This window comes from Podarcis filfolensis (genome assembly GCF_964270895.1).
Source record: "Podarcis filfolensis genome assembly, chromosome: Z".
NCBI classification, from domain to species: domain Eukaryota; kingdom Metazoa; phylum Chordata; class Lepidosauria; order Squamata; family Lacertidae; genus Podarcis; species Podarcis filfolensis.
The window spans coordinates 22,728,971-22,753,825 of NC_139617.1; the positions used below are offsets into that span (position 1 = coordinate 22,728,971).

Sequence of the window (24,855 nt, forward strand, 5' to 3'; positions counted from 1 at the left end):
TATACGTGGTTGAAGATGGGCTGGTTGAAATTGTGTAAGTCAAATGCCAAGCAAGGTGCTCTTTGTGCCAGGTCCACTTAGGGGGCACCTGGCATGAGAATAGCTTTGTTATTGTTGTTATTTGCATTTGTTAGCCGCTTTATCTTGCCCAGGGAAACCCAAAGCGACTTACAACCAAATAACCAAACAGGCACCCACCCACCCTGCTCACAAAGCAACATTGAAAACAAGAGAAAAAACAGAAGAAATGCATGAAAAAATACCCCACCCACTTCTAAAAGGCCACAGGGAGTTAAAGGCCAAAGGCCTGATTATGGAGTAAAGTTTTTGTCTGGCTCTCCACCTTGCTTGCCAGGCAAGACCCACTCAGTGCACCAGCTCTGAACGGTTCTCACGAGATCTTGTGAGGCAGCTGAGTTCCAGCAAGATCATCCCTAGTTTTCCAGAGCTGGTGTGCTGAGCACCATGCCTTGTGCCCCAAGCAAGGCAGAAAGCTCAAAAGTTCTTTTCACACTGGGTTTGCTTGGGTTACCCATCATGAAAAGAACTTTTAAGCTCTCTACCTTACTTGGGGGATGGGAGGGGAAGGGGCAGGCCCGCTCAGCATGCTGGCTTTGAGATGCTGCTGCAAGATTTCACAAGACAACCCAAGTCCCCCCCCCCACTCTGAGATCTCATGAGAGCATTCCAGGGCCTCCTGGAGCTCAAATCAGAATGAATGCTCAATAAACAGTGGAAATCAAATAACATCCATACTATTTTGTGCAAACAAATCAGGATGGATGCTTAATAGAAAAGGCTGTCAGCAGAGGTCCTTGTCTTCTCTTCCCCCTGTATGGAGAATAAAGTGGTCCCATAGGTTACAGAACTAGTATATCTCTGTTTTAGAGTAAGTGACATAATAAAGTCACTATGAGATTGTGGAGCTTAAGGGAGGAAAACGTTTTGCACCGATGGTTGGGGCATCTTGGACCATGGGGAGCCTGCACCCCTGCCCTCCAACATAAACACCAAGCGTGGGGTGAAGAAAGAGGAAAATAAATATGTATCCTGTTTTCCCCCTAGAAGTCACATAATGCAGGAATGTGTCTTTTTGCTAACCTTTCCAGGGTCCCACTCTTGGGTCTTTGTTTGAAGCTGTACAAGTTCATACGTTGTCTCCATAGCATCCACTTCTGGCTTTGGGAATCCCGGGAGTACATTGTGAAGCTGAAACCCAAACAACTCAAGCCAACTTCCAATGTCTACAAATAAAACCAAACAGAATACAATTAACATGCCGAAGACAAGAAGTACTGTATGACAATTATAGAAAAAACAAATAGGGCTGCCATACATCTGGGATTTCCTGGACACAGCTGGGATTTGGCCCTCGTAAACAGCACGTTACATGTCTGGGAAAATCCGGATGTATGACAACCCACGCTGGCAGTGTAAATTTGGGTGAATTTCCTTTAAAAAGGCTAAGTTGAGATTTTTGCAATTTTGCTAAACAATTTGGCTACAAAAAAGTTCAACCACTTTTGTGTCCGGATTTTCACTTTTTGAAACCCTACAACTATAGAAAAAAGAGATTCAAGTCTTAAAGAAAAATATTTCAAGCCTCTCCCTTCTTTGGCTGCTCAGATATGAATCAAAATGTGCTGTAGACAAGGTGACAGGGTGGAATATTCAGAATTGTTGCATTTCTCATAGCTGAGTGATATCTGGAATTATATTCCAACTTGTGGCCGTGTACCTATAAGGTCATATGTGTTTTAAATGCCTGCTGAAAACTTTTCTATTCCACTACGTCTATGTAGGCATATGTATATTTCCACAATGGTTAATTGACGTCTGTTTTTAACTTTTCTATATGTTTTTCTGTATGGTTTTATGCATTTATATTTTAAATTGTTTTGCTATATTTTCATGAAATAGCAGTCTATAAATATTTTTTTATAAACAAACAACCCAAAAGAGAGTAATTTTGAATGGAAAAATAACAGTGGAGAGAAGAGGTGCTTAACCCTTTTCTACATACATGGCTTGCAAGGATAAGCATGTATCTGGAAGCTTGGGGGAGAGGGAGGGAGGCAGCTTGTTAGCAGCAATCTGAAGTGGGAAAATTGGTGGCAAGGAATGGTCAGGCACACTCTTCCACTGCTGATTCTCCACGTCAAATCACCTGCTCCTGAAGTTGCTTTCATTTAATTCTTGAAAAGTGGCTGTTGAAAGATGTGTTACATTTTCATGTAACTTTCATGTTAGGTCACATAGAGCTGTATCATGGGAGAAGTGGAGTGACAGGTACAGGATAAAAAATGTAGGCAGCAACCTGCATTTGGCGGAAGCAATTCTGTTTCTATCGCACTGCCCAGCTCTGACCAAAACTACCTTATTCATCTCCCTGTCTGCTGTTCTGGAATTTTATGTAATATATTACACAATAATTCTGTTATTCCACACCATTCATTTCATTGCAAATGGGGGCCAGAAATGTAATCGATTACGTATCACTTGCAGATTGAAAGCAACAGCAGCAAACAAGGGTGAAACTTAAAAAAAAAAATTGTGGGGTCCAGGTAAGCACCACCCTGCATAATCAATTACATGATGCACTGCATACGCACCATTTGAAAGGGAATGTCCATTAATATTGTGGGGGCCCAGCCCCCTCAAATGTTTACTGTGGGGGGCTAAAACCCCCTGGCCCCTAGGAGCTGGAAAATACGAATTGTATTAACTGGATTGATTTTTCTGCCTGCTGTAGCAACTGTAATTCCATAAAATTCAAATTGCAATACAGTAAAACCTGATTTAAGAAAGAAAAGAAGCAATTTGATCAATATGAGTATTTAATGCACTGGATTTCCCATTTCCCATCCTGAACCACAAACCACCTGAATGAAGATTGTGGACCACAGTTTGGGAACCCCTAGTCTACCCCCAGGTAGGCAATAACATGGGGAAGAACATGCCTGCATACTGCCTTAAATACCTGGGATATTCAGTGAAATATGACATTTGTTTGGTATACTGGTTTGCTGTTGGTATTTCATTCTGCAACTCTGCATTGCTTTTTTCCATTTTTTGTTAATGATTTCTAGTTTTAAAACTTTTATGCAGCAGTTTTTTGTGCTGTAATCTTTTATAGTTTGTGGTGTGTGATTTCAGAGGACAGCCTTGCTCTTGCCCCCTGCTGTTCATTGTTAAAGGCCTCTGGCTATACAAAATAAATTGACTGATTTCTTAATTCATTTTGTTTCAAAATTAATCAGAGATTCAATGAAACTGTTTGCAGAAATTGTCTGAACATATTCACAAGATCCACTGTCATAAAAGCATTGGGGGAGCCTTTTCTAGCCTGAGGGAAGTGTTCCATTCCAGGGACCACATGTCAGGCCTGGACAGGGCCAGAGGCAAAAGTGGGCGGAGCAACAGAGGTAACATTTACATCTTTGTACACTGATGTTGGGAGACCCTGATGTTGGGAAAGATGGAGGGCACAAGGAGAAGGGGACGACAGAGGATGAGATGGTTGGATGGTGTTCTTGAAGCTACCAGCATGACTTTGATCAAACTGCGGGAGGCAGTGGAGGACAGAAGTGCTCTGGTCCATGGGGTTACGAAGAGTCGGACACGACTAAACGACTAAACAACAACAACAACACACTAAGATAGTTTTCACACTCTCTCTCTCTCTCACCCCTTTCTTAGCTATATCCAGGCAGACTAGAGACTTTGTAAGAGTTCAAGGACATAAGCATCTGGACAGGCTTGCAAGAATGTTTTTAGCAGGTGCCAAAAAGAGTAAAGTAAGGCAAAAAGACTTTCATTATTTATTATTTATTTCATAAAATTTAAAGAAAACCGTTTGATTGTAAGAAGCCGTTTACAAAAAAAGACAGCAAATAATAATAATAATAATAAATTACAGCCCTACTTTAAAACATGCAAAAGGAAAAACAAACAAACCTAAAACTAAAGCAGATTATAAAATGACCTCAACTTTCTAAGCATCTGGACAGGCTAGCAAGAATGTTTTTAGCAGGCACCGAAAAGAGTAAAGTGGAGGTGCCTGCTTGATTTCAAGAGGCAGGGAGTTCCAAAGTACAGGTGGCGCCGCACAAAACAACTGAGTTCTTACAAATGCGGAATGAGCATTAAGTGGCACTTGCAGCAGTGCCAATTCCACCGATCCAGGTGGTTGAGTGGATACATGTGGGGTATAGTGATTTTGCAGGTAAAGTGGTCCCAAGTTGTCATATACTAAAAGTAACACCTTGAACTTCTGTACATGAAACAGGCTCAGTGGTTTGCGTGTTCTGCAGAGAGTTCCAAAGGCCATACAGAGAGGTTAGGAGGATCCCCTTTAGCTCCTGGGCCTTAGGTTACGCACTTCTGTCATTAAAATTCAAACCAGAAACTACTCTCCCCCACAACCCAATTAAATAAATGCTTTACCTGTTGTGTATTTAGCCACATCTTGGATTCTGCCAGCTGGATAATTATTTTCAAATGCATACAGATTAAATGGCTTGGGGTTGTTCTTCAGTTCTTCCCAGATATGGTGGTTTGGTGTTGTCCAGCGCCCAGCGATGACGTCATAATCTCTTTGCCCCAAGTGCACCAGTTTAGTGAGTGAATCATACAGCCCTCCATGGAAACCTATAATGAGCTCAAAATCTGAATTTGTGTCCTGATAGATCTCTCCGTAAGGGGTGTAAAGAATTTCTTTTATCACTTGACCTCGACTGCTGAAGATAGCTAAAGGTGTGCCAGTGTTGTCACAGGCAACGTAATATTCTTCTCCACTGCTTAATTCCATGGCTATTAGGTGACCCTGAAGGTCGTAATACAAGGAAGTTATTTCTGAACTGCTGTGATTGTATAAGTGAGTAACTCTTACTGGATTGGAAAGGTCCGCGTAGAAGAATTGGAGGTGTTGTCCTGAACTTGATTTGCTGGCCACCCTTCGCCCCAGCCCATCGTAGCAATACTGGATTGTCCACCCAGAAACCCTGTTGTAGGCTCTGTTCAGAAAGCCATTAGAGGTGTACTCAAAGATGTCATTTCCTCTTTGTTTGAGGAAACCATCCTCGTCCATTTTGTACTGAATGTCCCCCAGCCTTGTGATACGATCTCTGAGATCGTACCTGAGAGGAGTAAGCCGAGCGCTGTTTCCGTGGCTAAGTAAATTGATATTTCCATTGAGGTCATAGCTGTAACGCCACTGGGTTTTGTCGTTCACAGACACAGTTTGAAGTTGGCTATCAGCATCATATTCATAAGAGTATCTTGTTATGTTTGCATCGACTCCAACTCGGATGTCGCAAATCACCATGCGGCCCATGTTATCATACTGAACGGTCATCCAGTAGGCAATGGATTTAAGGATTTCGTATTGCACTTCAATCACTTGGCCATTGGCACTAAAAAATTTGGTATGCTTCATAGCGGTGGTAGTTATAACTTGGTTTAAGTCATAATTGATTACGCTGAACTTTCCGAATTGTTCAGTTTTACCAGACACATCAACGTAGCGATACAGATCAATAGGGAGAGGGGTTTCATTTATCATGGCCTGCATGCTGGTTACTCTAAAGTTGTTGTAGCTGTAGTCAAATCTGGCGTTCACAAGACCTTCTTCACTAAATCTGAATATCTGGCGGCCAATAAGTGGACCTACATATAAAACATTGGACAAATGTTTAAGGAGAAGGAAAACAGCACAAAAGTAAATAATAGTAATAATAAAACAAGACTGCCTGAAGGACTAGCTATACAGGGGTCATCAGTATGATGTCCACAAGCCACAGTGTGGCTGCCAGGAGCTCCTATGGCACCTGTGAAATTACCTCAGTCAATATCCTGTCAAAAATCTACCACAGGTGAGAGGCCAGCTCTTTCTGCTCAGTTCTTATTTATGCTGGCTTGGCCTTTTCTACAATGAACAACCCCCTCGGTCTTAATATACCCACATTCCACTGGAATGCAGGGCTGGATATCCACCCTCCAATCTATTAACAGAGGCAAAAGCAGCTTCTCTCTGTCACTAAACATGGTGGTGACTACTGTAGGTTCCTTTTCCCCATGATGGAGTGGCTGCTACCATTTTGTGGTCCCATTTTTCTTCTTCTCTTTCAGTTGTGGCAGCCATTATGCCATACCAGATGGGCTAAAGGTAATCGTAATAGTATTATTTTTTTTTAAAAAAACTTATGGTATTGCATTTTTAACTGTGCAGTGAAATGACTAATAAATAACCACAAATATATGACACAAGCACAGCCCAAATAATAATATACAGTTTCAACCTACCTGTTTGCCTGTATCTGATGGTGCAAATAAATCCATCATGCATCAAGTGTATTGTTTTAATAACACCTGATGACTCTTCATAAGTAAAGGAGACTTGCGTGGTGTCATAAAGAATCTCTGACAGTCTGGACTGCTTGGTGTATTTGTAAAGAACCCTGCGCCCTGTACCCGGGTAGAGGGTCTGCAGAAGTCGTCCGTCTCTGGTGAAGTCCTGGATGAAAGATGCACTGCTGTCTGGTGGGGAATAGAGATTGCGGAAGTATCCAACGGACAGCATTGTCTGAAAGCTGTGGCGTACCATACTTGGCATGGTGACAGATAGTAGGTAGTCTGACTGGTCATACTCAAAGATGTAACGACGCTGACTATGCAGGAGAAGCATCACAGACTGAAAGAAAAAACACAGAAACAACAAGCACAATGACTTGCAAGCATTGGTGGCAAATCTGTTGATTTTGGTCACTCTCAGTTTCCCATTTTTCTGATACTGGGCTCAGTTCTCCAAAAAACCTCTCTCTCTCTCTCTCTCTCACACACACACACACACACACACACACACACAATCGTAATGAAAATTTATCAGTGTTTTAGTGCACACCTTTTTGAAGGGCTATTTCTCCCAATATTATGTATTTTTGTATGTCATTTTCAATAATATATATATATTTACCACAGTCTACACATTTTTGTATGCATTACTCGGCTGTAGAAGGTGCATTGCAAAATTCAGAGAAGTATGAACTTTGAAGGCTGGTTGTGCTTTGGCTTGTGAATGTGGAGAAGTGTGAATTAGGGAGATTCACCGTTAAATGTGAACGGAATTGAATTTCTCCCCTATCCCTACTTGCAAACGAGTTATAACTTTTTTCTTTTTTAAAAATCTAATTAGGGAATCCCATGATTAGTTATGTGTACCAATGAAAGCAACATAAAACCACTCAGGTTTCAGAAAGTCATCAAAAGGTGAGTTTGTATCATGAGCACAGAGCAGGAAAATAGGTATCGATCCTCCTCTTCATTTCATTTGAACAAGCTCTAGTGGCTTCTTGATCCTGTAAGACACTGAGCATTCCTAATTCATTCCCTTTCTAAGTAAAACTGGCTGGTTTAAGAGGCTTCAAAGTGACTCTTAGTACACCACAGCTGCAACATCTGTTAATGAATCGGGTGCAGCAGGAATGTACAAGCTTTGCATGTGCGGAAAGCTTTTGCAAACACTATCCATGGAGCTTCCTTTTCAGACATTGAGGCAGAAGGTGGTGTGTATCAAGGGTGTTGTATCCCCTATCTCTGAAATGCCTGAAGCTGCTCCCAGACACAGACTAAACTAGAGGCCTGTTTTCTGCTCCCAAATGTTTACATGTTTGCTCCTTTTGCTGCACAGACCAAACAAGCAACAAAAGATGACATTGGTTCCCAACCTGGGGCCCGTGAAGGCCTTCCCTGGTGCCTTCCCACCCCTTTCGTTTAAAGTAAGTCTCCAGCCCTTGTAGAAAGTTATGAAACAAAGAGCGCCATCAAAAGGCAACATTCACAGCATACATTTAAAGCATACATTTAAAACAGTACGGTACCACTCTATAAACAGCCACGGCTTCCCCCAAAGATTTCTGGGAGCTGTAGTTTGTTAAAGATGCTGATAATTCTTAGGGGGCCCCTATTGCCCTCCCAGAGCTACAATTCCTATATTCCCCGTGAAGGATTGGCTTTTAAACTGCTCTGGGAATTGTAAGACTGTGAAAGGAACTGGAGTCTCCTAATAACTCACAGCACCCTTAACAAAATATAACTTCCAGAATTATTTGAAATGGAGCGATGATTGCTTGAAGTGGTGCTCTCTCCAATCCAGACCAAAATATCTAGAGTTGAAGCTCTGCGGCTGGCTGAAAGCAAGGTGTTGCTGCTGCGCCACCCTACACGTCAGTTGTTGGGCTGGGAGGTTGAGCAGCCTAAATGAAGTCCCGCTGTGCCTTAGGTCTCTTTGGGGCTTCCTCAGCCATCATCGACATCCTCTTTGGGCTCTGGGGAGGATCTCCTCGCAAGCCACACGAACTCTCTAGTTCTTTCCTGCCATTTCCTGGTATGATTCTATTTATTTATTTCCCAGAGTCGCATATATATACATGGTCGCACATGAGTAGAACACACGTACTGTAAGCATGTGGGTGGGTGTGCCTGTAATTGAGAGGCCTCTGATGAGATGTCCTGACATATTGTGATTCTCTTCAAACAAGATAGGAGTAGTAGATAAGGGTGATGGCACTGGAGGTTTAGACAGTGTTTGCCCGTGTCGATTTTCCAGTGCAGATTACGCGCCTCCCTGGAGCTGCTATTGGCTGAGGAGAGGAAATATGTGGGTCCCTTTATAGTACCTGTATGCTTACCACTCTGCAACTAATAGCAGCTCCAGTCTGTGTGTCTAGACTTAACCCTCTTCTTTTGGCTCATCCAAACCTCATGTGGATGTTTATAGGGCGGCAGTGGTGGTGGGGAGATTACAGGAGATCATAGATCTCTCATTATAACAATTAGTTTGTCCCTGTTAAGTCCCTTCCAGGCACTGGAGGGAGTTGGGATGACTGAATTGAGCCTTCCTGTCCACATTCCTGAAACACACACAAATATATGAACAATTGTTAGAAATGTCTTTTCAGCTCAACAAAATGCACGCAAACGTACTGAGACAGAATACAGATAGAATACAAGTTGGCTCAAGTCAGACACCATCCCAAACCATAGTTTGTACCAACTATAGTTTGGAACCCAAACCATGGTTTGAGTTTTCAAACATACCACAGGCAGACCCTGGTTTAGGGCTGCTTGTCTGCCTTCTTTTTTCATCCTCTCAGCACTCAGCTTCATAAGTTTACTCCCGTCTCTGTTGTGCAGCAGTCTCTGGAGGTAGAGGTGACCATTAACTACAGTTAGTTAATTCAGACATCGTCTCATATCATAGTCAGCACAAACCATGGTATTTACCTATGTCAAACCATTGTTTCTAATTCTGTCTTTTCCAGCCAGTCACAAACCATGGTTCTCAATTTGGAAATCACACCAAACCATAGTTTTACTTTATCCACATTTAGATGTGATGTCCGAACTGAGCCTATATGTAGTTTTGGGTGTGGTGGGATCTCTTTATCAAGACTTATTTTTACCAGGAAAGGGAATACAGAATCTACTCAGGTGCTTACGTATTTTAAAAGGGGTTCTGGAAATCCATGTTTGAGAGAAGGATATGTTCACATATGCATTTTTTTTGTTTGATAATTATTAAATGCAAAGCAGACATTTGGAAATATTTTTTACAGGGAATGCTTTTTTAAAAAAATCTGTTTCAGGAAGGAAGATTGTTAAGAACCTTTTAAATAAGACTAGGTTTATTATCATTGTCCTTGTGTAAATATGAGAAGTTCATAACTGAAATGTGTATTAGGCTCAGGGATCCACAAATTCACACACCAGCTTACCATTAGGTAAGTGCCTCTACCCCTTAGTGACCAGGACCCCAGGCACCAACCAATTTTATAATTAGCAGTTTTTAAGAAGTGAGTAGTAGCAGGAATACCCTCTGAGTAGCACAAGAAAGGCTCTTATTTTGTACTTTCTACATGTCACTGCATTGTCCTGTCCCCTGCAGCCCTCTGTGTATGCCAGAGGACCCAAGTGAGGGGAGGTGATTGGTAGTGGCCACAAATAATGGATGGCCAATAAGCCAAACCAACACTTTTTGAACCATGATTAATTTTATAAGGATTCTATCTGCCTTGCCCTTAAAAACAGATTGTACAGCCTGAAATAAGTTGTCTAAGTAAATCTTTATTGCATCACTGCTTGATGCTATTTGTAATTTCGTTTTAGGTTGCTACAGCTATTTGCTTTCATGTACAGGCAGAGAAATTTTAGGTGTTTCCAGCTGATGTGCGACTGCCAACATGCGGGTCCTTTTGGACCTGGAAGAAGGAAGAACAGATACGTCACAGGACGGAGCAGGCTTATATATGCTCCACCAACATGTGAGGGGGCAGGCAGGAACAAAACCCCCGCGCAAAATGTTTGCCGCCTGTATTAACGTGTGTATTTTTTTAATTCTCGATGTGGAAATTGACAAGTCATTTGCACAGCAGTATTTGGTGGTATACCTGTGCATATTGCTCTGGGAAGGTGACCAGAAATCCCTTTCTCTTTCCTGCTTTTTAGCAAGCTAGTAGCCATGCCAGTGTTTGTCTCATAAATTTCATTATGCTCTTACTTCATGCATAAAGTGAGTACAAGCTTTCTCCAACACTGTGATTAAACCATTGGGTTGGGAGGGGGGAAACACCATGAAGCAACACTCAGGAGCTCAGAAGAACGTTGGGGTGGATCCCAAACCACCCTTTTGTATGCAGAACTTATTCTGCATTCGCAGAAAATTCTCGCTTTGTGCTAGAGCACCAAGTGAGGCAACAAGTTGTACTAAAAAAGGATCCCCCTTCCCTTGCACAAGGGAAGTGTGAAAACGATTGAGCTACCTGTTAAACCGCTTCACAAACTCTTGCAGAAAAATGCCAGCAGCTATTTTCTTTCTGCTATTTGGCTCTTTAGATCCAACCCCCAATGCATTGAAAAAGCCTAAAAATTAAGATGATGTGTATTGCGAAAAGAACTAAGGAGTTTGTAGCATCTTAAAGGCTAACTTATTATAGCATACACGTTCCTGGACTACAGCTTACTTCATCAGATACATAAAGTGTCATCTTGCCAGCAGGTGTATTGTGATTCTTTCCTTTGTAGAATACAGTACCACTCCAGCAAGGAAGATGCATAAATGGAAGTGAGGAATATATATTTTGCTGACGCTCCCTTTCTTCTGAAGCCTCTTGTGCCTGTGAAAGTTGGGTCCATGCAGTGCTTCCCCTCCCCCTTTTTAAAGAAAAAAAGTGCTGGTACTCACCATGATGTTGTTACAGTAAGCGCCACACTTTTAACATTTTTTGGGGGGGGGAAGTGCTGGTACTGTGTACCCTTGAGTACCTCCAGAAAAAAGCACTGTCTCCATGGGTTTGGGAGCCTTTTGGTGCTAGAGGTGGTATGGGGTTGCTGAAAATTCACACACCCCTGCTTTTCCTTTTGCAGAAATGTATTTTTTTGTTGAAATCTCACCATGTCAGTCTTCTGGGATGTGTTAACAAGCATGTCCCCCTCCCCCCGCCCCTTAAGAGGCAGCTTGCCATATTGAAAAGTTAATGCTCACAAAGCCACCTTAAGAATTGTAAAACTGAGCATTAACACTTGGAATGTGGAATGTAACCCCCCCCCCTCCGAGTTTAAAGTGCATGCTGTAGAGATGACTTGGATAACACAGATACGGAGATGAAATGCCACATTTCATCTTTGCATCACTCATAACTATGTCACCCAAGGCCCATTTAAATCCAATAGGCAACTCTTTCAGTGGCTCTCTGTCATTTAGCTGTTAGCAGACATTTAGGCCTTTCTGCTCATTAGTGGTTTCTGCAAAAGGAGGGGGATCCTGACCTTAGCAGGAAACCTCTCCATTTCACTTGTATTCCTAAGTTCAAACCATCTCTAAACCCGAGAGCTCCACGTTAATATAGAAAGGAACACAGAAAGCTGCCTTTTACCTGGGCAGACTGTTTCTCCATCTGGCCCAGTAATGCCTACTCTATAATGGACAGAGGCTTTCTGAGAGAGAAGAGTCTTTCCCATCCCTTGTCACCCAATCCTTTTAATTGGAGATCTCAGGGAATGAATCTGGGACCTTCTGCCTGCAAAAGCTCATGCTCCACCACTGTGTTACAACCTCTCCAAGACAGTATGGCATAGTGGTTAGTGTGTTGGAATAACACACAGAAGACTCTGGTTCTTGTCCTCACTTAGCTGCAAAGCTCACCGGGTGACCTTGGGATAGTCGCTGGCTCTCAGCCTACTGTACCTCTCTGGTTGTGAGGATAAAATAGAAAGGGGAAGAGAACCACATATGCCACCTTGTGCTCCTTCGAGGAAATGTAAACAAACAAACAAATGTAAGTAATAGTAATTCCTTGCTCCCAGAGGAGGCACTGATGACCACTAACGTAGACAGCTTTGATTTGAAAGAGAATTAAGACAAATTCATGGAGGAGAGGGTTGCTCGCCGTAATATACTCTGACAACACACTGTGAGAACAGGATGCTGGACTAGATGGGCCATTGGCCTGATCCAGCAGGGCCTTCTTATCTTCTTATGTCTAATAATGAGGATGATGAGGATGTTTGAGTTGTGTAAGAACCAATGACACCTCACAGGTTCAGCATATTCTGTTTGGGCCCCTCAGTTTGGGCTAGAGATGGACAGTTACATGCTAGTCTCACATGTGCTCATTCAAAGGTCCATCCCATCCAATCTATGCACCAATTTTTAGATTAAAAATTTCCCTGAAAAACTGCATGTACTGTAAAGCATTGTTTTATCTCAGTGCGTATGCATTTCTAAAGTATCTTACTCTAAAACACACACATTACTGTATTTGGGTAAGATTTATCAGTTGACAACTGTTTTGCAAGAACTAGAGAAATATGAAATCTCAAAGATATTTAATGTCGTGAGCAGCTCTATAAGTCTGAGAGATCAATTCCCACTGGATTTCATAGAAACTGAATTCCTCAATTATTGCTAATTTAGATCCTTCATCTAAAATAAAAATTATTTAGTCTAGAATAAGGATGGGGAAGCTGTGGCCCTCCAGGTGTTGCTGGACTACAACCTCCATCATCTCTGAGCATTGGCAATGCTGGCTGGGAGCTGGAGTCCAGCAACATCTGGAAGACACCAGATTCCCCATCTCTGGGTTGCATCAGTGTTCAATGCTCTCTCTGCTGAAATATGAGAGGCCCTATATTTGTACAGACATTCTGCTGGATATTGAAGACACGCCTGTTTAGATCTCCTGATCTGATAGTTTTAATTGCTGTTTTAATTGTTTTGCTGTTTTAATGGGCTTGTTTTATCATGCATTTTTATTTATGGATGTATTTATTGTTTTGATGAGATTGTTTTGGGTGTATTTTAACATGTGTGTATATATTTTTATATTTGGTTTTACACTTTAAAGCACTATTTCCCAAACTTGGGACTCCAGCTGTTTTTGGACTACAATTCTCATCATCCCTAGCTAGCAAGACCAGTGGTATGGGATGATGGGAACTGTAGTCTGAAATCAGCTGGAGACCCAAGTTTGGGAAACAGTGCTTTAAATAGTTCAGAAGCCATTTTTGCAAGTAATTATTATTAATAATAATCTAATTGAATACAATTATTTTCTCCCCAGTGGGGGCTTCTCTGAGTTTCTAAATGTGGATAATCAAATTTACACTGCAATCTTCACAAACCATTTACAAAAATAAATCACCTTTTCTAGGTATGTGTAGCTCCATATTTTTCCATCTGCCCATGTTCTGGAAATGATCTTCCCACCTGGATCGTACTCCATCTTTTCGGTCCATGTCCCTCTCTGGATAAAGGTCACTAATCCAGAATGTGAGTAAGTGATGTTGACTTCATTGTATTTGTTGAGGGGAGACCAAAGGATTGGGCGGCCTGCCTGGTCGTAAAGAATCCGAAGAGTGAACTTCCGATGGTCGTCATAGATCTTCCCTGTTCTTGTGATGTGGTCAAAATCAATTGAGAGCAGGTTTCTGTTGTGGGCCTAATTTATAAAGCAAGAACAGCATCACAAATTCAACTGAAGCAATTCTGTAGATGAAGATATGCATTTTATGTATTTTGCATTTTTTAAAACCATGCCTTCATTCAAAATAAGGACTCCAAGGAGGCAGACTTCAAGATCAAATATAACTTTATATATATTTATATATAAATATATAAATATATATATAAAATGAATAGTTAAACCACATAATAAAATATGATAAATGAATTATCTAACCACTTAAGATAGTACAATCACTTTGAAAACTCTGGGAAAAGAAAAACGTGTTACTCCAGAACCAAAAGCAATATAATAGTAGCACCGGTCTTACTCCCTCCAGGAGGGTGTATCAAAGCTGGACTGCCACCAAAAAGCCCCTCTTCCCTATCAACACACACATATTGGAAAGAACATTAAGTGGTGTAGAGCATTAAAACAATAAACAATATCATTAAAACAAAACTAAAACACAAAACTAGTAAAATGGTAATAGAAGAAATAGAGGAATTCTGGGAACTGAAGCCAATAAAATAGGGGCAAATCTTGAATCCTGTGCTAAAAGGTATGTCTTTACAATATGTCTGGAGTAACTGATGGCAGAGGAAAGGGCATTTCACAGTTTGGGGGCAATAGCAGAATTGTGTGTGTTTGTTTCTGGTCTATTAAATTCTATAGCAGGCACCCCCAAACTCGGCCCTCCAGATGTTTTGGGACTACAATTTCCATCACCTCTGTTAGCTAGGGATGGTGGGAGTTGTAGTCCCAAAACATCTGGAGGGCCGAGTTTGGGAATGCCTGTTCTATAGGGTGCAGCACGATGAGTAGAATTTTCCCAGTTGATCTAAGTGATCATTCAGGTCTGCTCAGGGGCAGGTCTTCTTTCTGGAATCTTGCCTCATTCTTACAGAAGAAACTCAGGTAAGGGCCTCAAATGAATATTTCAATTTACTGGCAGATTGGCAAACAGATACTTCTGGTTTCATTCTCATGGTAACAAGCCTGATTATTTAATGATTCCCAGTAGCCTCATCCCTCCCATCTCTGGCCACACCCTTCCTTTCATGAAGCAGGCCACTGAAGTCCACTGTAACATAACTTTAGTTTCTTAGAACCTGACACTGCCATATACTCTCATTTTCATTCTGATTCAGGATGATATAAGTTTTCTCAAGGCTGTTATGTGCCAAAGCTCACCAGAGGTCTGGTGTCTAGGAAAATATGAAGGCTTGAGGCATGTGCTTTCCCCTCACTGGATTACTGCTACTTCTACATCTTTGCAGCGAAAGAATGGTGTGATCCTGAGCATGAGTCACACCACTTTCAATATATTTTATTTATGCATCTGGCAGTTCACACTGCCAGAAGGTGTACCAAAGCGATTTACAGGGGCAATACCACACAAAATATACATTCACAATCCATTAAAAACATATACCCAAACCTATAAAAACCATCCAACCATGTAAAACAGCAGTGGGGAACCTGCTGAAGTGCTCCAGATGTTGGACTACAACTCCCATCAGCCCCAGCCAGCATGGCCAAAGCCAATGAAAGCTGCAGCCTACCAATATATGGAGGGCCACAGGTGCCCCAACCCAACATTAAATAACCACCCCACCTGCATAAAGGTGAACACTAAAAATATAAATGATCAAAAGCCAGACCTTTAGCCCTGTCCAAATTGCCTGGGAGAATAAATATATATTTGCCCAGTGCTGGAAGGGCAGCCCACAGAAAGCATGGGTCACTGCACAAGAGGAGGCTTGTTCTCTTGTTGCAATCTTCCAAACTTCTCCTGGTGTGGGGTGTATGCACAGAGCCTTAGATGCTGATCTCAGGTTCCAGGTAGGTTCATACAGGGCTCGTTGGTCCTTGAGGTATTGGAGACTTGAGCTATTAAAGCTTTATAGGTCGAAAACATAAACGCTCTCTTTTCTAATATACACACATCACTTAATCCCTATGCAGAGATCAGTTCCCCTCCCCACACATACAAGATCCACCCCAGTTCCTCCTTGCCTCTCTCTACTACCTAGTAATTTCCTCTAAGGCCAACCAGGACTCAGCCTAGCAAATTCTTTTTGTAAACAAGCATCCCCACCACAATCCATTTCTTTGCCATAGGCAAATGGACCATTCTTTCCTGTCTTACCCAGGCTTCAGGTTTTGGGTTTTTTTTGCCAAGACATACTGGTGCTCAACTGAGGGCTCATGCAGACTTCCTTTTGTGGTTTGTTTCTAGGCACAGTTCCATGTCTTAAAGCACTGTTTCTGAGCGCTTTCTTCTCTTGCCCTGGTGCTTTCCCCACTCTTTACCACTGAAATGGAGCAAATGGCAAAATGGCAATTCCCTGAAAACCCAAAGTGTTGTTTGTTCCAATTCAGCATTAAAGAGCAGAATTTCACAAAGAAAGCACCAGGGCAAAAACAAAAAGAAACCCCACTTTAAAGTGCAGACCTGTGCCTAGAAAACATGGGGCCAATAGTGTGGATGAGCCGTGAATGATTGTTTTCCGTAACAGTACTGAATCCTAGAATATATGATGAAGAGTTCCTCCATGCCTGTCTAGAGCTGTTTCCTCTCTCCACTATGCTACTGCAGCTTGTTTCCTTCCCACTCAGTATTAAGTAGGCGGGCACTTCTGAGCATGCACAAAGGGGTCTGCTCTCACTGCTAAGGAAATTTCCCCTGTCCCTTTCTTCACCAGCCTGCTGTGCACACAGAGAACACAATAGGCAACTGTCTCAACAAATACTGGGGGACAAAATAAATGCAACAAATGGAATAAACAAATATGTACTGTATTTTTCGCTCTATAAGACGCACATTTTCCCCTCCAGAAATTAAGGGGAAATGTGTGTGCGTCTTATGGAGTGAATGCAGGCTCCTTGGCTTCAGCGATAGCAACGCGAAGCCACCGAAGCGCAGTGGGAGCGCTCCCACCGTGCTCCAGAGGCTTCGCGTTGCTTTCGCTGAAGCCTGGAGAGTGAGACTCTCCTGGCTTCAGTGAAAGGAACCCTAAGCCTCCAGAGCACAGCAGGAACTCCCGCTGCACTCCGGAGGCTTCGGGTAGCCTTCTACTGAAGCCTGGAGAGTGAGAGGGGTCGGGGCGCCCCGACCCCTCTCGCTCTCCAGATAGCTGAGGCGCAGAGCCCCTTCAGCTAAGCGGGAGGAGAAATGGAAGGGGTTCCTTTTCTCCTGCCGCTTCGCTGAAGGGGTGCTGCGCAGAGAGGGGGAGATTTTTTTTCTTCTTGTTCTCCCCCTCTAAAACAAGGTGCATCCTATGGTCGGGTGCGTCCCGAGTGAAAAATACGGTATCTGGAATCCCTAGCTAGATGAGAAACCGCATGTGTAATCAGGAGACATAAGTGCAGTTGTTGTGGACTACAACTCCAGTCAGAGCTACTCTTAACACTTGCAGCTGCAATGGAATGACAATATGCTTTTCTTTACAGATCGCTGTACTTAATGCATTTTGCTCTTGCTGATCCTCAACTTGCCTTTGAAGAAGGCCACAGTAATCCTACGAGTTCTTGCAATATGCAAAGGGTAGTCAACATGCAGCTATTATGGACTCCAACTCCCATCAGCCCCAGCCAGCATAGCCAATAGTCAGGGATGATTGAAGCTGTAGTCTAACAACAACAAATGGAGGGCACAACATTTGACTAATCCTACATATGGCATCTCCTACCTGCAAGTTAAGGCCACAGTATGAGTTGTGTCAGAATGACATTCCACCAGGCACCAGCAGGAACAGGATAGGATGCACCATCCCTATCACCAACCTTGCAGTTAGCAAACCTTAAATTACTACCTACCACGTGGGACCTCTGAAAGCAGCTAAAATTGCTTGTTCCTACCAAATTTCATGTTTCAGCATGCTGGGACCAGTTTGATGGATAGCTCTGCATTCACAGGCAGCTGCGCAAGAGGGATTAATGACAGGAGCACACTGAATGATGTGAAGGGAAAGTGTAAGCTGAAAAATTCAGAAGGGAATGTCTGTGATGGGAGGAACAGAGATGGGAGGATCACAGCGCAATCCAAATCTGCCCTACCAAAGCTGGTATTTGTCCTTCCAGGAGAGGAGATAAAGCAGGGCTTGGGAACCTTTTCCAGGCAAAGGGCCACAATCCCTTCTGGGCAGCCTTCTAGGGGCCACATGGCAGTAATTGACAGAGCCAGAGACAAACGTTCATGGATAAATGGGATGTGAATTTCACTTATGAATAATAGGCTAATTTTTACACACAGTCACCCCCACCTGTCTATCCTCTCTCCAAGGAAGCAAGAAGCAATACTAGAGTTCAAGGACATATTCCAGCCAGGCAAATGCTATTGGAGCAGGAACCAGGAACCATGAGTATGCCAAGGGGCAGGGGGAGAGAGATCAAAAGGGCTGCATTTGGCCTCCAGGCCTCAGGTTCTCCACACTGAAAGTCTTCTTGGTCTAAAAATGCAGCTAAGAGAGGTGAAGGAAGAGCCCTTTATAACTAAACACAGCAAGGAAATTGTTCCACCTGAAATCACAGTTTGCATAGTAATGGCAAAGTTAAAAAGTTCTGGGCACAGATAATAAATTTAAGCTTGCTTAAAAGTCTCAGGATGTGGGTAGGAAAACCAGTGCGAGTTAACAACCTGTTAATCGAGTTAAAAGACCATCTGATAACAACGGGAGACAGGCTCATATACCTCTGGATTGCACTCATTTTGTGTGTTTAACAGTGCCATTAGTCAAAGTGAGTGTCTATCGTCAGGCAGTGGATTGGGATGAGTAGTCCCTTCAGATGTCTGCCAATGAACTGAAATGTGAACTGAAACTGGTTCATTCTGTGAAGGGATGGATAGCAAGCAGTGGGTGGCCTCCCATCATTTTCCTCATTCACCACCACCTATGATTCTGTGTGTATCACTGCCATTTTGCTGCTCCAGAAAAGTAGAGTTGAGACTCTTGCAGAGTATTTCAAGTAACCTGTGCCTCATTCTAAGGAAGTGTCCTTTTCAGAGCAAAGTACTGTTGGTGAGGCAGCCCCAGAGAGCAGCACTAATTTGGTTTGCGCTCAGTTCACAGCTCTAACTCAAGTTCATCCAAATGATTCTTGGCAATATTTTTCAGCCCTCAGAATATTACAAGCTGCTGTGCTGAAGTATTAAAAATACAGAGGTACCTCAGTTTTCGAACGTCTCTGTTGATGAATGTTTCGGAACTTGAATGCCGTAAACCCAGAAGTAAATCCTTCAGTTTTTGATTGCGCATTGGAAGTTGAACAGGAAACATGGCTTCCATATTGAGTTTTCCATTTTGAGGCTTCTGTTTTGAGTTTTCGGTTTTCGAACGTTTCAGAACTTGAATGGTCTTCCGGACCGGATTACGTTTGAAAACCGAGGTACCACTGTACTTAAGTAACACGAAAACACACTCAAAACTGGAATGTGAATTGTGTAGTCTATTTTACCCAAAAATTATGATCTTTAAGCTTAGAAGGCCAAAGAGTCTAAAGAGGAAAAAACACATGAACTTAAACTAGAAACGAGCAAATTTCTACACCAACACAATTTTAATCCATGTTTACTTTACTCAGCAATTATGGGAATTACGTTTAGGTATAATTCAGAGATATTGAACTAATTGAGTTAAATTCATTAAACTGAACTGGTTTATTCCAAGCACTGAGATAAGTATGTGTACACACACATGCATCTATTCGCTGGTACATTTTTCATAATCACTCTTTTCCCTTGCTGTAAGAAAAAATGGAATCCTGCTGGATTGGACCAAAGTTCTATCTAGTCCAATATACTGTTCCTCATAGTTGCCAATCAGATAGATAACTCTGAGATGCCTCAAACATGAACCTAGGTGGAATCTACGCACATGTGAAAAACGCTGTGAAAATGCTTTTTTAAAAAAAGGTTTTGAAAAATACATTGAATTTGGCATAGCTCACTGTTGCCATTTAGTGTCACATTTGTATATTACAGTTTACAACACATTTAAAACGTTTTATTTGCAGCTGTATAGCTGAGTCCCTAGATTTAGTTGGAAGGTGGAAGGAGAAAGACTGTGATGTCTTCTCTCTCACCAACATTCCAAACACAATTTCTGGTAGTGGAGAAGCAATGTTCCTTGCCTCCTCTTCAGAGCATGGAAGCTGTGTTCAATTTGGGGAATGAGAAAGAAGGCCTAGATTTGCAAAGAGGATGGTTAATGTTTCAAACCACCCTGTAATCTTCAGATGAAGAGTGGTGTATAAATTTAATAAATAATAAGGTGAGGAGTTGGGAAGAATAAATGAGTGAGACTGGGAAGGGGGAAGGACTGGAACATCCCATGCTTTCCTCCTCCCTTCGGATTTGACAGATCTATCATAATCACTATGTACGTGGATCGTTGTCATTAGACCATTAGCTTGAATGCTAACTATTCACTGTACTCATCAAGGCTTCCCAAAGGAGTAATTCTGTCAAATGGAAAACAGATTTCCTAAAGCATTTTTCCTGCACATTATTGATGTCTTTGGGTCTTAAACTTAAGTCCGTTAATTAAACAGAAAAATATTGACCACCTGCCATAGGGAACTGTTAATACTCTGGTTAAAATACAAGCCATAAAGGCAAACTGGGTGTGATGGCAGCAGCTCTGTGTAAACACAGAACAGGAGATGCCAACACAATTAATCAGAGATGGGCTTGGAAAAGAACTTCGGGGGTCTGTCATAAAAGGGCAGCTCAAATGTGAGGCAAGCTTTTTATGTCCCCTAATTCTTATCTAGTTCCAAAAATGGTTTCAAAAAATGACACTTCCCATTCCTTCCCTTTATTTCCAATGAATTATGTCCATTCTTCCCTGCCCTTACTCCTGGGCATACTGTTATGTCAGAGCTGAGGAACCCTTTTCAGTCTGAGGGCCGCATTCCCTTGATGTCAGTCTTCCAAGGGCCATATGTCATTAGTAAGCGAAGCGGGAGACAAAAGTGGGTAGCACAATGGATATACCTTTGTAAAGTAGGCTACCTTCCAGTCACACAGAGGCAGAGCTAGCTGCTCTGGCACCTAGAGAAGCGTACATGCTGTGCACCCGGGGGCAGGAGGAGCATCCCAGGGGGGCACGGCAGCGATGTCACCCCCCTCAGGGATGACACCTGGGGCAGACTGCACCCACCATACCCCCTTCCTCCGCCAGTGAGCAGAGGTTTCTACACACAGTCCTCCCAGTATCACAGTTCAAGAACACATTCCAGCCAGCGAAAACACTCATGGATCCTTAACAGTGAGGGGTGTGGCCTGCGAGGAGGGTGTAATCCAGGGAAGGGACATGGGCCTTAATTTCGGTCCACTTCCCCCAGGTCCACTTTTACTTCTGTAATTTACACATAAGTAGATCTACATGATAGTCATCCTAGGACATTTTCACACTGCCACCTGTACAATGTCTACAAATTTCAGTCAGCTGCCACTTGTCATTTTCCTTCTGGAAACAAACAAACAAACAAACAAACAAACAAACAAACAAAAACAAACACCTACCCTGGGACATAAAATATCTCTCGATGCATATAATTTTCTAATGAGGCATGCTTATTACCTCAGTCCATGTTAGCAGATCGGGGTGTTACAATACGGCATCATTCTTCAACATACAAACAGTCAGGGAAAGGTCATGAAATTGCATATGGCGTGTCAGTAGGTTGGAAGAAACCATATAATGTGCTTGGGGACCCAGGACAGTTGTATTGCATGTTTGTTAATGGGATGAGAAACATGCCCTGCCCCCAACTCACTGAGAGGAATAGGGATCTCCTAATAACTCTTAGCCTTCTTAACTAACAACGTGTCTCTGGAGCCTAAGGGGAAGCCATGATTGTTTAATGTGGTATGATGACACTGCTTTGAATTTATATTGCATATTGGCCTTAAATGAACCATATATACTTGAATCCCTCCCACAAAATAATGACAGACTGCACTAACCCCAGATGCACTAACACGTTCATATAAATACAGGGAATCCTTCATACTGTCTCAAACTATTTAGGGCTTGAAAGATCAGCACCGACACCATGTATTGGACACAAAAACAAATAGTCAGACAGCGCAGACAGGAGAGCACAGGCATATTTACAATAACAGCAGCTTAACGTGATTCTCAGATGCGATTGCCTTCCCAAAGAATGCTTCATTTGACACATGAGATGAAAACCTTACCCGTAACCTTCTCTCAAATGCAGAGATATTGCCTTTGGTCTGTTCCTTCCTTTGTCTCCACTCAATAAGGTTGGAGTTATGCTCTCCGGGTAAAGAGATATTGCATTTTCCTAAAGTAGGATTGACAACGCCAGCTAGGATGTGAGGTTCTGTGTTCAGAGTGATCTCCATTCCGCTGGCAAAAGTGACTCTCAGTGACCCATCTGGACTGACCCGATATATATTCTGAATGTTGTCTGTCAGCAACAAAACAAGGAAGGGGAAAGAGTTCAGTTTTTTCAGCTTCATGAAGCAACTGCTATGTGTGCAAATATTATATTTATACATAGTCAGATAGCAGCAGGCATTGCCAACATCTGTAAGTCTTTGTAATGGGGGGGTGATCTCCCAGACTTTTAAGGCATACAGCTTATTGTTACTACTTCCAGACCTTAGTAAATTTACATATTAGCAACACCCTTCATCTTGATTAAAGGTATTTTGCTTTCAGAGACCTTTCAACTTAAGATACCTTAAGTTAGCCTTTGGTGTACTTCATTATTTACTACCTTTGGGCTGCTACTGAAAAACCTGTTGCCTGGGGAATTTAATATGCAGCTAAAGTCAAAACTGGTGATTGTATAATTAAACAGCTAAAATGCAGCTGTGGAAATTGTACTAATGTTGTAACAACTGAGAGCATTGTAAGAAAGATGAAGATAATCTGAGTTAAAATGAAATGCCTGCATGTGCTATGAAATATTGCAAAATGTATGTATGTATGTATGCATGTATGTATGTATTGTGGCATTATTGTTATTTATTGAATTTATATATTGCCCTATACCCTGAGGTCTCAGGGCAGTTCACAGAACAAAATTGAAGTATAAAACCACGAAATATATAATCAAAATAAAAACAAGCCAATAACCCCCACCCCAAACCCACATTTTAAAAAGACACAGAATGTCAATCAAATCAACCGAAGGCCTGGTTAAAAAGGAACGTTTTTGCCTAGCACCTAAAGGTGTATAATATTATATTCCACCTTTCCTCCAAGGAACTCAAAGTGATTCTCTCTCTCTCCATTTTGGCCTAAAAAAACAACAACAAACAAAGGCCAAACCCTCAAAACTCCACATGGTATTTTGGCCTAACAACAACAACAACAACCCCACATGAAGTAGGTTGGCTGAGAGACTGTGATGGGGACAAAGGCCACACAGTGAGTTTCGTGGCTGAGGGGGGAGTGGAACCCTGGTCCCCCAGGTCCTTGTCTGACACTCAAACCCAGAGGTTGAGAACAGAGGGCCTGAGAGCCAAAGGTGTCCCCCCCCCCAGCCCTTTGGATTCTCCCCTACCACATCCTTTCTCCCCAGGCCACACTCCTCCTCACTGGTATTGCTTCACATTCTCTCTGATTGTTTTTGTCTGTCTGGGATGTGTCTTTGAATACTGACAATGTCCCTAGCTTGCCTAGATGGAGGACAGAGAGAGGTGTGCAAGTGTGTGTAGAAACCAGCCCATGAAACAAATGTAAAAATTCACATTCATTGCCTTAGCCACTTGTGCCACCAGCCCCACTCACCACTGGCACGTGGCCTCTGGAAAGCTGCCCAAATGGCAATGTGACCCTTGGGTCGAAAAAAATCAAAACCCTAGCTTCTGCTGTAGCTACTATACCACATTGGCTCCCCCCCCCTTTTTAGCATAAGAAAATGTCCACAATTTTTCATGCCCTCAAAAATAAAAACAAGATTTTCACGACCACATGAAATTGAACACAGGTCCTTTTGCATGCAAAGCAGGTTCTCTACACATGGACTTCCCTCTCTGATGGCAGCCTTCCTGCACATCAAGAGCTGAACTCCTAGGCATACAGAATGTCCCCTTGAGATTTAGGGCATGGAAAACCCAGTCTGATTTGTTATCACTGGATAAAGCAAGAACCTGCAGCCTTCCAGCTACTGCTGAACTACAATTCCCATTGTCCCTGCAAGTGGTCATGGTGACTAAAAAGCTACAGCAGGGGTAAGGAATCTTTTTTGGTCAGATGGCAAAAGCCCATTCACTACTCAGAAGAACTCTGCTAAATGGCTACTTGTGGACGCAATGGCGGCAGAGCAGTAGGCTTTCTTCATATGGCAATGCTACCTCACATGTGTTTCCACAGGTTCTGACTAAGATTTATGCCACCTGCACTCTAGCTATTGACTGTCCTGTTTCATCACATGCGGGTCACTAGAGTAACACAGTGACCTACGTGCTCCATAGCTACAATGAAGGCACCCAGGAGCATTGTGTCAATGGCTCTAGACATTTAAACATTCCACACTGTGACAGGAGCCTTGACAGGAGCACCAGCCATATCAGCTGGGAAATCCCCCAGAGCATCCAGGAACCCTTCTGACTCCATAAGTATCTTAGGGCAGACCATCTCAATAGTTCCTTCACCCCTGCAGCATGAAGTTGCTGTGAAATAAAGCTTGGATTTGTTCTTTAATAGAAAGAGTGATGGAGGGAGAGTCAACTTGGAAATGCCACCCCAATTCTTGAATATCCCAGCATCTAAAGTTTGGGCCGATGCTAGCAATTACCGTATTTTCTGCACCATAACACTCACTTTTTTCCTCCTAGAAAGTAAAGGGAAATGTCTGTGCGTGTTATGGG

At 42.5% G+C, this 24,855-nt stretch overlaps 1 protein-coding gene across 12 annotated transcripts in view; it reads right to left on the minus strand.

Annotated features, from left to right (window-relative positions):
* The window catches only part of TENM1 (teneurin transmembrane protein 1), a 393,076-nt gene that overhangs the window by 4,435 nt on the left and 363,786 nt on the right, over positions 1–24,855 (minus strand). For 8 of the 12 annotated variants that reach the window (XM_083595782.1, XM_083595781.1, XM_083595778.1 and 5 more), the window contains 6 exons: positions 22,207–22,442; positions 13,698–13,994; positions 9,097–9,198; positions 6,304–6,691; positions 4,447–5,667; positions 1,102–1,244 (listed from right to left, as the gene is read on the minus strand). In XM_083595782.1, coding sequence (XP_083451908.1) covers positions 1,102–1,244; positions 4,447–5,667; positions 6,304–6,691; positions 9,097–9,198; positions 13,698–13,994; positions 22,207–22,442 — 2,387 coding nt within the window. The remainder of the gene's footprint in view (positions 1–1,101; positions 1,245–4,446; positions 5,668–6,303; positions 6,692–9,096; positions 9,199–13,697; positions 13,995–22,206; positions 22,443–24,855) is intronic. The other 4 variants (XM_083595775.1, XM_083595774.1, XM_083595784.1 and 1 more) reach the window with 1 other exon arrangement.